Source organism: Tripterygium wilfordii, chromosome 23 (assembly GCF_013401445.1).
Source record: "Tripterygium wilfordii isolate XIE 37 chromosome 23, ASM1340144v1, whole genome shotgun sequence".
Lineage (NCBI taxonomy): Eukaryota > Viridiplantae > Streptophyta > Magnoliopsida > Celastrales > Celastraceae > Tripterygium > Tripterygium wilfordii.
The window spans coordinates 2754161-2768054 of record NC_052254.1 but is presented as its reverse complement, the minus strand read 5'-3'; the positions used below and the strand labels follow the sequence as shown (position 1 = coordinate 2768054).

Below are 13894 nucleotides of genomic sequence, written 5' to 3'. Positions count from 1 at the left end.
TGTAGCGATTATGATCATGTTCCTTGACCTGCATATTCCTTTCCATTTAAGCTGTCTATCGTAGATTCTGCTGTGATACATAATCCAAGGCATATTTTGTCAAATTTAAAATGTACTTTTCTCTATAATGGTGGTTCTTTCTTCTTCTTAATTCTGTACTTGTTGTCACTAGCAGTACAGGGAGCTGAAAGTGTTGAGTGTCAATACTTGGAAAGTTGCAAGATTAGTGCCCTGATAAGGAAGGGTTACCCATTAATCATTTTGAGGATCACAGAGCTGTAACTCAAAATGATTCAGTGTGCAAACGATCCTGGCTTTATGTAGGAGCTGAATGCTAGACAACTCCACAATCTGTCATGAAGGTGCAGCTGTAGTGAGGGAGTGGGCCACAATCTGCTGATTGGTATTGAGGAATGTCCAACTGTGTTGAGGAAGAATGGTTATGTATGCAGAGCAGAGTTGTGCACAAGCAAAGGTTTACGGATGAAAATCTGACTGAGCAACAGATGCTACTGTAATTCTGGCCCAAGTCATATTAAATTTTTAGTTAATTGGATACTGTCTTTCACAGCTAATTGGATACTGGTAATGATGGATACATGGAGTCTATCCATATCTTATGTACTCTCCAAATAATGAAAAATTGACAGTGATTGCTCTTAAAGTTAATGAGGTGGTTAATTTATTCAAAGCAAGATCATTGTGGGGTTGCTTACACAAACTATGATAACAGGAGAACGTCATTGTGGGGTTGCTTACACAAACTATGATAAGAGGAGAACATGCTGTGGTATATTATCATTTATATGATCCACAAATCATTCTGTCAAAACAAGAAAAGATAATTACAACGCATTAAACATCTAATTATCATGGGGTTGGTATTGTTATTGTCAAAACATGATGGGTCGGGTTCAAAACCAGACTGTAAACAAGGAAAACCGAAAAGACCCAATACAACCCAACAACTGACAGCACATAAAGCTGCTGCCTTTAAGCTGTATTATTACATTCTCTACCGTTTATCTGGTTTTTGTCTCATCTTCTCCAAAAGTAGTAACCACCATCAGTCATCACACCCCAGGTTTTAGGGTTCTTCGTTCTTCATCTATTTGTACCCAGGTATCTATCTCTCTCTCTTTCTCCTCTGGGACGGAATCTTTTCTATTTCCAACTTGTTTGAGCATTTAACTGGTGATTTTTTATCAGTGTATCGCTTATGGTGTTTTGCGCTGATTGTTATTTGGCTTTGTCTAATGGTGCTGTAGCTGTTGCTTAACATTAGCTATTTTTTTTTTCATTATTTTACAGGGTTTACTGCGTATTCAATTTCTTTCCCAATTTGAGCTCTGTGGGTTGAGAAGATTTTTTTTCCCTAAAAAAATCTCTCTTGGGTTGCATTGTAATGTTAAGGTTAAAATTTATGTTTAAAGAACGAAAAATGCATTCTTGAGTCAAAGTACAGGTTAATGATGACTTTGGCACTGTTTATTAGTATGTTATGGTGTGATTTATATGTAAGTTGCATTCAAGTGATTTATATGTTATTTGTTATAGACATTTGGTCTTTGGCACTATTATATTAGTCTTAGGTGGGAGGTGTTGTTCAATACCATGGAAATCTTTCCTATTATATATCATTTTTCTTTCATACGACTTCGGACTTTCAAATATTTGCCCGCTGGAACCTGATTAGCCAATTAACATTTTCTGTGTCATGTAATGTTTAAAAGAAAAAAGAGAACAATGCAAAGACCAAATGATGTTACTATATTCAATGTTTAGGAAAGTTATGAAGTGAGATGACATCAAAATTATCTCAACAATAAGTGCTTGAATTTCCTTTTAAACTTTTTGGTTTCCTTGGATTTAATTTCCAGGTGAATACAGGCTTCAGCCCAATACAGAAAGTCTCATAATCAATCAGCCAGTGCTGTGAGCAGTTATCAATTTTAGGAAGGGATTTTGTTTGTAATTTCTTTGAGGCAAGAGTTCAATATGTTTCTTATTTTGAGGCCAATTTGGGGAAAGCTCTTTGGTTAAACCTTTATTTCACTAGCTGCTGTTGTTGTTGTTCAGTTGCAAATGCTGAAGCTAGAGGTGCTGCTGTAACCTGCAAAGTACCTTACTGATGTGGCGGTGTGGAGTCTTTTAGGGACGTATATTCTAGACTGCACTGAATATTTTCCATCACCAATAGAAGCAGCCAACACGGGTGCGCTTTGTTGTGTGGCCACTGGGTCACATGGAACAAACTCACCTTCGGGTGATAACTGTTCCATGGATCACAGTGAACCACACTGGTGGACAAACTCTAGTTTTTCACCTCCCTCACTGAGGTTATGGGATTTTAGGCTACACTCGGATGGTTTACCTCAAGGGTCTCATGCAGCTGGTGCACATGGCTCTTCATTGCCCTCAAATAGTAAGGGGAGCAGAAGAAGGGTGGTTAGCAAACCGTATGCCAAACATCATCATTCTGTGTCTGACGGTGCGCTTTCATATTCTGGTAGCCCGACTGATAATATTCGGGCTCCTCGATGGACATCACCAGTGCGAAAATTCAAAGTGGGTGAATTCTGTTCCTCTTCAGTGCAAGGTAACTACAGTTCGACTGTTTTGCAGTTTCTAGATGTCTCATGATCCATGTCTGCTTAGATGTTTTCACTTCAGAAAGAACAGCATAACGTAGCTTTTGTTTCTTTAACCTTTTTTTGTGGTGCTGTAACTGGTAATTTTTTGCTGACAAGTATTTTTACTTTATCCACTGATGTAATGGAACCTCACAGTGATTATGATGCTATGCTACTTGTCTATGCAACATTAATCAGGCAACGAAATTATAATTGTCACAAGTTTGAGTGTTTGTGAAAGAAATAACAATTTCAACTAATTTCCGTAATAAAGTTGCGTTAGGGAAAAAAATAATTTTGCAACATCAATTTTGATGTTAGTCTTAAATTACCACATACTTTAGGGTTACATTTCCAATCCAATGCTCAATTGAAAAATAAAATAAATAATCAGATCAAATGCCCCTTTTTTCTCTCTGAAATCCATTCAAATGTATTTTTTTTGGTGTACAATTGTTTCTTATTTATATTGTTTACTTGTAATGGAACTGAAATTTTAACCACTTATAGTCAATTCTCATTTGTTGTCTGCACATTGTTTTATTTAACCTGGTAGAATTAGGAGATTCGCCTTAATGTCATTTGTTAGCAGGGAGTTCCTTTGAGTCTGAGAAGTATACATGCTATTTTCTATGACCAAAACCACCTTTGCTATTATCAGCTAGTCCAGCCAGATAGTATTTGAGCCAACTGAATTGTTCTTGAATGCTCATTGCTCGGGCAAGCAGAATAAATTGGTTCTTCGTCTTAAGTTCACTGATTTTTCTTTTACAGTTCAGTGAAGTGACCCCGATTTGTCAAGTGCCCAGCCTCTGTCTTCTTGTTTATTTTTTCCAGTTCCAGGTAGTCTTGGGAAATATCGTTCTCGTTGGTAGGGACCTTCAAACGTACTTAGTTTAAGGTTTTTATATGGGGAAAATCAGTTTAATGAAAGGACACCTTTGCTGTAAAATTGCTTATTGAACAATTTGACAGTAACTTTTTTAGTTGTTTTGAATGCCAAGTGGCTAGCAAATTCCTTAATTATTTTTCAGACTTTTTGGATCATCTTTCTGTTTTTGAATTTCTTGTTGGAGTTTAGTTTTTTTTTTTTGCATTATTGATCTTTCTTTTTTGTTTGTTTATGTTTAGGATCAACCTCCGATGCTACTTGGTTTCCCTGCTCCACTGAGGTGACTATTGTGTAAACTTGTGAATTTTGTCTCTGAGTGGAGAATATATGTGCATGTGTGTTGTGGCGTGAAATGCGTTCTTACTTGTGCCATTTCCTTTTTGGTTGCAGAGGCGACATGCTGCCAGAGTGACTGCAGAATCCCCCAGCTTTGGCTCTCCATCCTCACTTTCTGAGTTGTACCATTGGAAATCAACTGTCAGGCAGCGTTCCCCTTTTCCCTATCGCAATCACTCAAGTAGGCGTACTCAATCAAAAGCTGTTTACCCACTTATGTTTCACAATCCCGTGTCAGATGGCGAAGCATTTGGTGGGACTGACGTTGACAGCTTTGAGGGGTTCACACCTGGCGGCATGGATTGGGCATCTGCTTCAAATTGGCCTGACAATAGTAGTAGTGAACACAAGTTCCACAAAGCTCTCACTGAACTCCATAAGTTGGAGACTTCACCGGATCCTAGTGCTAGCTCTAGAAGAGAGGGTTTCAGGTGGAGCAGCTCCAGCAGTTATGATATCGGATTTGATGGAGAGGAGATGGATGTAGAGAGCCGGAGGTCCCCTATTGGCCCTGTGGCAGATCAAAAATGTGGTGTTTGTGGAAAATTTTTGTGGCAGAAGTCCCCTTGGAGTTCACGTCGAATGATGAGAGGAGGTGATATGCCCACAGCTGGAGTGCTACCTTGCAGCCATATGTTTCATGCAGAATGTTTGGAGCAGGTAACCCCAAAAACCGAGATTCGTTGCCCTCCTTGCCCCATGTGCTCTAAAACCATAGGATCTATGGAAGAATCCCCTTCCGTTTCACAGCCTTTGCAGATGGCTCTGAGATCTGTTCGGAGGAGCAGAGGAGTTGTGATATCCGAGGCACAGGAAGGTCACGAAAACGATGAGGCCGGAAATCGTACCAAAGACAGATTAAGGCGAAACTGGTCTCGAGCATTTGCAAAATGGAATGGCAGTAGTTCATTAAAGAATCATCTAAAAAGTCATTTTTCATACAAGGGGAAAGCAAGTAAAGATATTCTCAGTGCAAATCTGCTGTGCAGGGGTGGGCCATCATCATCTTCAAGCAGAGACATTGTTTGACACACATCAGCATCTATCTGATAGTCTTCTATATGTAATTCGCTTGTAAGAAAATTTCAAGACTTCGATGATCGGTGTTTTTCTAACGACTTTTCGTGGGCTCAATTTTTTTTGAAGTTACAGTAAAGAGCCGCTGTATGTTACCTGTTCACTGTGTAATGCAATACCGCATCTTAACCAGATTATCCCTGGCCATTAATGGTGTTTGTGGCATGAGATGAGTTATTTTGCAGCATATATATATATATATATATATAGTTTGCTTTTGGACATGATCGTTTGTCTTTCTGCTGGTAGAGACACTGTCTGCCGCTAGGTTCAAGTTTTAGTTACAGGTCCATGGATCACTTGTGTCTCCAATTCTCAATTCTCATGCAGTAGACATAGGTATTCAGGAAGAACAGGTTGTTCCAGCTTGATATCGTCAAGAATTCCTGACTATAGGCTTTCTTCTAATTTGGATATGTTATTTAGGAGTTAATCTATTAGGAATAGGGCTCCACAGTTATGGTCATTTACATTAATATATAATTTAATTTAAGACAAAAAGAGGGTCTTGGTTTTAACAAAAAGTCAAAAACAACCATACCAATCAAATTACTTCTTTTTTATTTGAATGAAAATGTTTTTGAAAAAAATAAGGTAAATAAAAAGAAAAAAAAAGAGATACTTTTATATTATCATTCTCGAATGAAAAAAAAAACTATTGAAGTCGAGAATAAAAATGAAGAAGAAAAGGAATCTGAAAGGTAAGCGGATCTTGGATCAGTTCGATTAAACTAAGAAAAATGTCTTGAAGAATATTTCGCGGGATCAAACACGAAAAGGGAAAAAAAAAATACAGAAGTTCTATGGAATTGGAGCTTGATTTCTTTCTAAAAAGGTATTTTTGTTTTCAACTACAATGGAACGCTTCTGTAAATTAAAGAGTACTCAATAATATCAAAGTATTTTATCTCCTACTTAGACTGATAAATCCAAACGAAATGCTTGGTTGGAATGTTTTCCTTCTTGTGTCGACTCTGCTATTAATGCGGATTGTGTAATTTGTTTGGAGTAATAATATTCTTAACCATATTAAGTTGTTAAATTTATACCTATCCTTTCATTCTCTTCAAAAAATACTAAATTTACTAAATTAGGACCACAACATACAAAGTACCATTTTAACACCCCGTGAGGATTTTTGAGCTTAAGGTGCTATTTTGGTAGTTAAAGCCATATAGCACCCCACTCAGAGTTGTTCTATAAACTTTTATAAAAATATGTATGTATATATATATATATATAATATTGAATTATTGATAGATATAAGTAAAAGGCAAGTAAAATTAACAAATAGATTTCTTTAATTGCTTTTCTTATACCTAATTATAATTATATTGCTTATATTTATAAGATATATAAAATTTAACAACTTAATATATTGCCTTAATTGGTTTTTGATACATAATTAGAGTTCCTTAATTGAATGTTTGGAGCTACTTCCCTGTAAATGAAATCAATAGATTACCTTTTCCAGGGACCAGCTATGAACCCAAATACTCTGCTTCTCTCTACCAACTTAACTGCAGCTAATGAGGTACCATTTCAACACTGATTTCCTGTTCATGACTTTGATTTCCTTTTACAACCAATGTGTTATAATCCAGCTTCCCTTCTTCCATACTACCAGTCACAGGTCTTTCTTCCTGAACCCAATCAGGAAACAGAGAATATCGAAGCTAAGATTGGATTATGGAGGTGTTCGATCCGGAAAAGGATGTGCCTTTAGCCCGAAAGAAGTTGGTGATACATCACCAACCCTTCTGCTTTGAGGTGTGGGAGAGTGAGAAGTATAAACGACAGTATTTCGTTATATCCCAGAACCGCTCCTCGATTTCTTTCCCAACTTCTGCCTCTTATAGCTTCTTGGATGCTTTTGATGGGTTTTGCGAGGGTTTCGAGAAACAACTGCAAGAGGGGAATTTTAGCAGGAAAGAATATTCATTGAATATCGACGACATGGTAAAACCCCCACTTTGGTATCTCTATTTTCTATCTTCTTTGTTAGGGCAATGATTTTTCATTGATTTTGTTTGATGAGTTTGGTCTGTCCAGGTTTTTTCCTTCACCAGTGGAAAAGACAGATGGGGTCCCCTTATTAAGGTACGAAAGTAGCTGGTATATATGGTTGTTTTCATATTTGCTCATAATTTGGGAAGATGTACGATTGTAAATGGGAACAGACCATTGATTCCTTGTATGTAGTTCGGTTTGGAATTCTTTTAACTTGATTATACTACTTTTCTTCATACATGCCAATTTGTCCCTTTGATTGTTTGTTTCTTTCTGATTACACTGATTATTAGATGGGTTTGATTTTAGAAATTGCGTCCTTGAATGATTTGTGCTGGTGTACATAGTAACTTTCTTCTTCCAATGTTTGTTAGTTTGTCGTTGATGGTATTGGTGAATAATTGGATTCAGGGATAGCTATTTAACTGCAAATATTGTTTGACCGATAGAAATCTTGCCAAAGACTCTGTTGATGAGTACATAACTATCTGTGTGTCTGAGGGTCCTCACAGCCTAGGTTCAATGGCACAGTTAACAAGGGCTTGCTCAATCACTAAACTGATAGCTGTCATGTGATACTAGCAAGCACATTTTTTATGTAGTCATTGATTTGAGACTGTAATTGTTGCGAGTAAATGTATTAATACTAGAAAAGAATTTTGTTATGCTATACTTTCTTTTATTAAAGAAATATTTCAAGGAAGATTGATGTTAGCAATATTTATTGGGATATCGATGTAAAAGTACCAAGTTCGTGATTGGTTGTAATGGAGTGTGATAAAGCTAATGTCCGCAGGGCGCAGGCTCTATGTTGGTTTAGTTTGTGTATAAACATCCATCTTTGTGGCTTTGTATCATGCCCATATATTTACAACAATTTACAAAATGTTCTCGGGAAGTGTCAAAACCAGTCAAGATAGACTTTCTGCCACGTTTCCGCAACCCTTGTGGTGGCAGCACCACCAATATAATTGCTGTCTGTCCTTAATCTAACAACCCTCCACCCATTTTACCAAATAGCTTGTGCGCACAGCTTAACATACCGCTTGCTTATGGAATTACCTTGGCACTTTTGGTACATACCTCTATGGAAATCCTGGTACTTATGCTTCTTTCTCTTCAGTATTTTGCAAACTTCATCTAAGATTGTGGTAACTATTTACTGTGGCCATGCGAGTCATCTGCATGTTGTTCTTCAAGGAAGCCAAGTTTATAATGGTTACAAATACTTTGCCTCAAAGACTCTTGGCTTAGGAGTTCTTATATCTAAAACTTGACCCTCCATCACAATGTCCTCAACTTGGGTTTAGAACTAGGTTTCAATTGCATCCTTAGATCTTATTGAACCTCAATTACTGCAAAGGGGACAACAGGATCTTTTCTATAGGTGGTTCATAAACCATGTGTGGTATGGAAGGTTTGGATTTGATATTATGGCTAATGATTTTCAAGTTGCGATATGTTTTTTTTTTTTCAATAGTTGGATTTGGTTGGATTGCTGATTGGTCAGCTTGCCAGTCCAGTTAATCCTTTAAAACTACGAGTGTGGTCAGTCCATGTCAAATTTGAAAATCCACAGTAGTTGACAAACTCAAATGTATTTCTTACTTGTAAATATTAGTTAAGATATCGATGTGAAACTAAAATTTAGTGAGTGACTGATACTTTGTGATAGAATTTGTCCCTATAGGCTATGTCGGTCTAGTTTGTGTATAAAAATTTGTCTTCATGACTTTTTATCACATATATCAATTATATTCTCTTTCTATTTCTTACTCTCCAGAAATGGGAAGTTTTTTTGGGTATTACGAAAATTTTCACACATAGAGAAAGGCTAAAGAGTTATAGCAAAAACATTAGTTAACTTTGATGACTGAAATGAAACAGTGCAGAACTTTGACCCAATTAAATCATAATTTCTTTTTTTGGTATCCAGATTTGTTAACTGCTCAATCTGCCCTGTTACTAGATTGAGAATCAAGGAACCCTTATCCTAAAGTGAATAGCATGCACGCTTCTTATGATATTATTTTTATTGTTTCTTGTTATTATTTAATTTTGTAGCTTTTATTATCTTGAGTTTCAACTCATTTTGTCTTTCTATTTACTCTAGTTAATACTGTATGCTATCTTCTGTTAGTTTTTGGAATTTTCATACAAATGTGCACTCTTAATTTTTTTTTTTTTTAGGTTTAGACGTATTTCAATTTATTTTATTCTACGAGGAAAGTCAAAATAGTGCATTGGAATCAATGAGAAACATGATACAAACTTCCTCTTGTAAAATAAAAATAATGTTTCGTAATGAAAATACGTCATCTAGGGTTCTGTTCGCTTTGTTGGATATCTATATCACAATTGTTGCATCATAGAGTTATGATAATGATGATGGAGCCCTTTATTATTAAGTTTTCTTGAGGGGAATGGCTGTGTTTCGTCTTGGGGAGTATTGATTTGAAGCTGGTTTTTGAACTTTATCACGTAATATGAAAGTGATCTTGGTCTTCATAATCATCATCGTATCTTTTGACTGAAATAAATTGGGGTCCATAAGAGAAGTTAGTTGGGGTAGAGTCTACAATCTACTATACAAATAGGCTTTGATCTTGGTAAACAATATAATCTGTGTTTTCGACTTCTGTTAGTTTTATATGCAAAGAAACTCCGACTATCTTTTTCCTTATCGAGGGCATGCAGCTCTTTTTGTTCAAAGTTGCGTCATTTTTCATGCAGGTTTCAGAGGCATCAAGTACCCATGACAATAATAGCATAATAGTACAATCTGGATGCAATCGGAGGGGCCAAAATGATGGCTGGAAATTGTTTAAGGAGACATTAGCACGTATTACTAGAAACATAAGGGTTTTTTACCCTCCGCATGAGGTCTTACTTTTTCTCAAAAGTTCCTTGAGGTCTTACATTCCTAAATACTTAATTTGTTAACAGTTTCTCTTTCAAGAGAAAACTCTCATTTAATTTTGATGAAACAGCTTATATGCAATCCTCCAAAACAAATTGTGGAGGTGGCAGAGGCCAAAGCTGTCTTCACTACCAGTCAGATTGACCATAAGTCTTCCGCAGTGCAGCTGAATATAGAGTCTTCACAAGATGAAAATAGTACCTCTGGTATTTCTAAAATGATGACATCAGATGACAGGAGGTTCTTCTTTGATCTTGGAAGCGATGAGGGGCTAAAAATATCGGAGGTATATCACATTGGATTAATGCTGATTTTAAAAATACTATAATTTATTTGTGATCTCTTACCCTGACACACTTCCACCCCTCTGGTGAATGGGATTGGAATTGCAGGTTAGTGGTGACAGGCAGTCCTCCATTACAGTCCCACTGACAGTGCTGAGTGAATTTCATGAGATATTGGGTCAGTACATTTACCTTGGGACTACCAATGATTCAAAGAAGTTGGCAAGTGAAAAGGGCATGGAGTAGTGTGGCAGCCCTCTCATTAGTGTGCATCATAAAGTGAATGAAGAGGGGATCCCTTGTGCTTCAGAAAAAGTGAAACAGAAGCCATTCAAGGAGTCAAAGAGAAATAAATAGGAGAGATGACAGCATGCTAAGCAAGAAAAATCTGAAGTCTCAGATGGACATAATAAATTCATATTGTGGAAGGTCTATAGATAATAGATCAGATTGTCTCTCATTTCATCTTTAACAACAGAACTTGTTCAACCTTTTTGAGAATGTCCTCGCATTTTTAGAAAGTATATTTATTCCCAATTCCTAATACCTAACTCTTACCTAGAATCAATCATGAGGTTGAGAAATATTAGGGTTACCCCCTTTGCTACTCTCCCATAGGTATTTCGGACCTGTTTATGGTAGTTCTTTCAGTAGTCAAAGTCGGAAAAAAAAATGTTTGCCTTCTTTGTTAGGCACAGAGGAATAAAACTGGGAAGTTACTTTCCTAATTGAATGCTAAGACAGTGTTTCAGCTTAAGGATTCACCCTTTGCTTAGCTTGGTACCCAGCAATTGGTATTAGAGCTTTCAATCTTTGTAGAAGCGATGGCCATGACTTGAGAAAGTCTTGAGGAGATCGAAGCTGCAATCTGAAGCATCACAGTTAAGGTTTCAGCATATTGAGGATCCTCTTTAAACTAGATCGAGCGATTACGAAACTGAGGGTCTTATTCACATGACCATTTTGCGGTTAGGATAGAAAATCTGAAAACAAGTGACTAATCCCCGTCAGTGGATTCCTCAAGCCAAAACTTCTCTCTTTATCCTGCACTAGTCGCTCCACAAGATGGCTCCAGAGCCAGCTCTCATTTTGAAGAGGATGAAGAGTTTAAGAAGAAAATCTTGTCGAAGAAAATTGTTGAAGAAGATGAGCAATCTGACAATGAATGATGAAACAGGGATGAAGTGGAGGAGAAACCCCTCAGAAAAGACATCTCCTATAATTTGGAAACACAAACAAGGATTCGAACTATGAACCCAACGATGCAAGCTTAGCCCAATTTCTTGTTGCTTCCAGGCGCAAATTATCAGGTTTGCCCATGGCATTCGCTAGATTTTCAGCCCAAGGAGGTTTCTATGTTCCAAAGTTTTGCCAATATGATCCCATAATATATCAGAGTAATAACTCTAGAACTAGAACTGGGTATGGGTCTTAAAATTTAATTGGAATTACCTTCCCTCGGAAAAATCTACTTGAGATATTACTGAGTTTCTGAAAGATCAGATTTCAAGATCGTACCATGAGAATAATATTCAAGTTCTAGAGGAGATGAATGTTGGAGACGATATCTATTCTCTGCCAACGTGCAAGCCAAAACTATCCTGTAGTAGAAGAATTCTATCATGCTATATTGAGTATGTCTGTTATTGGATTTCCTTATTTGTAGGAGTAAGGTTTCTGTTATTGGATTTGCTTACTGTAAAATTTTCCTTAGTTCTTTTTTGTGTTTCTTTGTCTAGAATCTAACAATCATTACTTTCTTAGTTCGTATAGATTATTGAGTTATTAGCCTTCCCGATTCTTTCCCAAATCTGAATCCTAAGGCGCCATTCTAGCCTGAAGATTTACCTGTTGCTTAGCCTGGTGTCCATATTAATCACATGCTAGAGGGAGGCTAAAGTATTGATTATTCATTGAATTCATGGCGAACTTAGTAAATCTTATTATGGAAAGGCATTTAAAGACTTAAAAGGTATAAAAATTTGAAACATTTTCTTAATATGCCAATCGTTGTGCCTATTCTACTTTCCTCTAATAAGATCCAGTTCATGATTGTGTTCAGTGTTGACTTTCGTTTTTATATTGTATATTGTCTTGAATATCTGTTTCTATATGCTTTCTTTCAAGTCTATTCAGCTTTGAATCTTCTGTTGACTTCTTTTTAAGTGTCTGTTTCAGTTCATTCTGTGAACACCGTCAAAATTGTGTTTTTTGCAATGCCACTGGCTTATGAGGCAATGTTTCAGAGCGGTTGTTAAAGCAATAAGTCGTGGGCTGAATATCAATATCCCTGGAGGCAGTCCTCTATTTCTACTTTCCCATCTGGCAATGGCGATCAATAAAGGTAATTGATAATCAGATATGGCTAGCTTTCTTTATATTGTATTGTACTGGATTGACTATTATTAGCTTTCTGTTGTCTTTTTTTGAAGCTTCTCACATATTTTTGTTTCTCTTTCCGATAAGAATTTTTCGAGTATTGGGTTGAAGCTGGGTGTTGACGTATCAGAAAAACCTGTCAATGATCGTGGTGTTCTATTTTTTGAGACAGGTGTGCATCTTGAATCATGTTTTCGTAAGGCTTAAATGTGAAATAAATATCCTTATATCTGGTCTGTGATGGAGGTCTCTCATTGGTTGTTGATGGTTGCAGCATTGTGCATATCTGTGTTGGAGACCTCAATTAGTAAGACTGAAATGCATTGTTGCAGGCTCGCAGCATGTGCATGTTGGTGTCGGAGGGATCAACTGGGTAGACTGAAATGCATAATGTCCCTTGGAAAGAATTTTGGCATTGTCAAAAATAACTCAGCAAAGATTGATAATAATTTGAGGCTTCTCTTCACTGCACATGATGTCCTGGCATCAAGAGGAAACCCCTCATAGATTTCTGATCCTGCAGAACAATTGGAAGAGTTCACTGAGGCCCAATCTGACCTCACTGCCAGCTACTGTGTTGAAAACCCTTCAGCGACATGGCTGAATGTAGAGTCCTCATGAAGAGAAAATAGGCATCTCTGGGATCTCTAAAATGATGATGAACAAAGAAGTTCCTCGATCATGGAATCGATAAAACAGGCTGTAGTGTTTTGTGGCCATGTCTTTTGCCTACTGACAAGCAAAATGCAGGTCTGGGGAGTGAGCAGGTCAAAGAGCATGGGATGCAGTCACGCAAGAAAGGATGACAGAGATCAATAATTATGTGTCAAAGAACTATAGGTCGGATTCTTTTTAAAAATGTCACATTAATTTCCTTCATTTGTTATGTATCAGAGTGTGGAAGAAAGATGAATTCTGTGATCATCTGTTGAAAATATAAGTTGTCTAGATGACCCTTCTAAATAATCTAAAAGAAGGCATCTTGATCTTTATTTCCCTTGTGGATTTTACGAGCATCTGCTTGTCTCTCTTTTGGTTACTGGTTAATTTTTTGGGGAAAATTCTTATTGGAAGAGAAGTCCCAAAAGATGGACTGGCTGTCCGGGATGTGATAATCAGAGAGAGAGAGAAGGCAATTCAGGTCTACTTTCCATTGTATGCTTGAATTGGAAGTTCAATAAAATCTGCCCAGTTTTTGTTTTCTTTTGTCTTTTTCCTGTCCAGTTATTTTCTTGCTCCTGCGTCACAGTGAAGATATTCTTTCCTTGTACGCATCAAACATGAAGGGACAATGACATGAAAATAATCTTTCTGCAGGCCAAAGAGCAAGAGGTTGCTGTCCTTCAAGAATATAGAACCATTC

General features: G+C 37.0%; 2 protein-coding genes across 7 annotated transcripts; both read left to right on the top strand.

The window, feature by feature from the left end:
• Positions 1–957: 957 nt before the first annotated feature.
• Positions 958–5103, top strand: LOC119992836. 2 transcript variants are annotated; one of them, XM_038839625.1, is made up of 4 exons: positions 958–1122; positions 2080–2599; positions 3765–3805; positions 3916–5103. In XM_038839625.1, the coding sequence occupies exons 2-4, from the start codon at positions 2281–2283 to the stop codon at positions 4888–4890; spliced, it is 1335 nt and encodes a 444-aa protein (XP_038695553.1). In that variant the 5' UTR covers positions 958–1122; positions 2080–2280; the 3' UTR covers positions 4891–5103. The 2 variants fall into 2 exon arrangements, with proteins under 2 accessions (XP_038695553.1, XP_038695552.1); XM_038839624.1 differs by having other exon boundaries at positions 1881–2599.
• Positions 5104–6342: 1239 nt separating this feature from the next.
• On the top strand, positions 6343–13525 carry LOC119993412 (transcription factor Pur-alpha 1-like). 5 transcript variants are annotated; one of them, XM_038840559.1, is made up of 8 exons: positions 6343–6472; positions 6566–6897; positions 6991–7038; positions 9682–9831; positions 9939–10154; positions 10261–12496; positions 12619–12703; positions 12806–13525. In XM_038840559.1, exons 2-6 carry the CDS (start codon positions 6628–6630, stop codon positions 10396–10398), a joined length of 822 nt encoding a protein of 273 aa, XP_038696487.1. In that variant the 5' UTR covers positions 6343–6472; positions 6566–6627; the 3' UTR covers positions 10399–12496; positions 12619–12703; positions 12806–13525. The 5 variants fall into 5 exon arrangements, with proteins under 5 accessions (XP_038696487.1, XP_038696488.1, XP_038696489.1 ...); XM_038840560.1 differs by having other exon boundaries at positions 6371–6897; positions 10261–11462; positions 12331–12496; XM_038840561.1 differs by having other exon boundaries at positions 6371–6897; positions 10261–11786; positions 12399–12496.
• Positions 13526–13894: the final 369 nt, after the last annotated feature.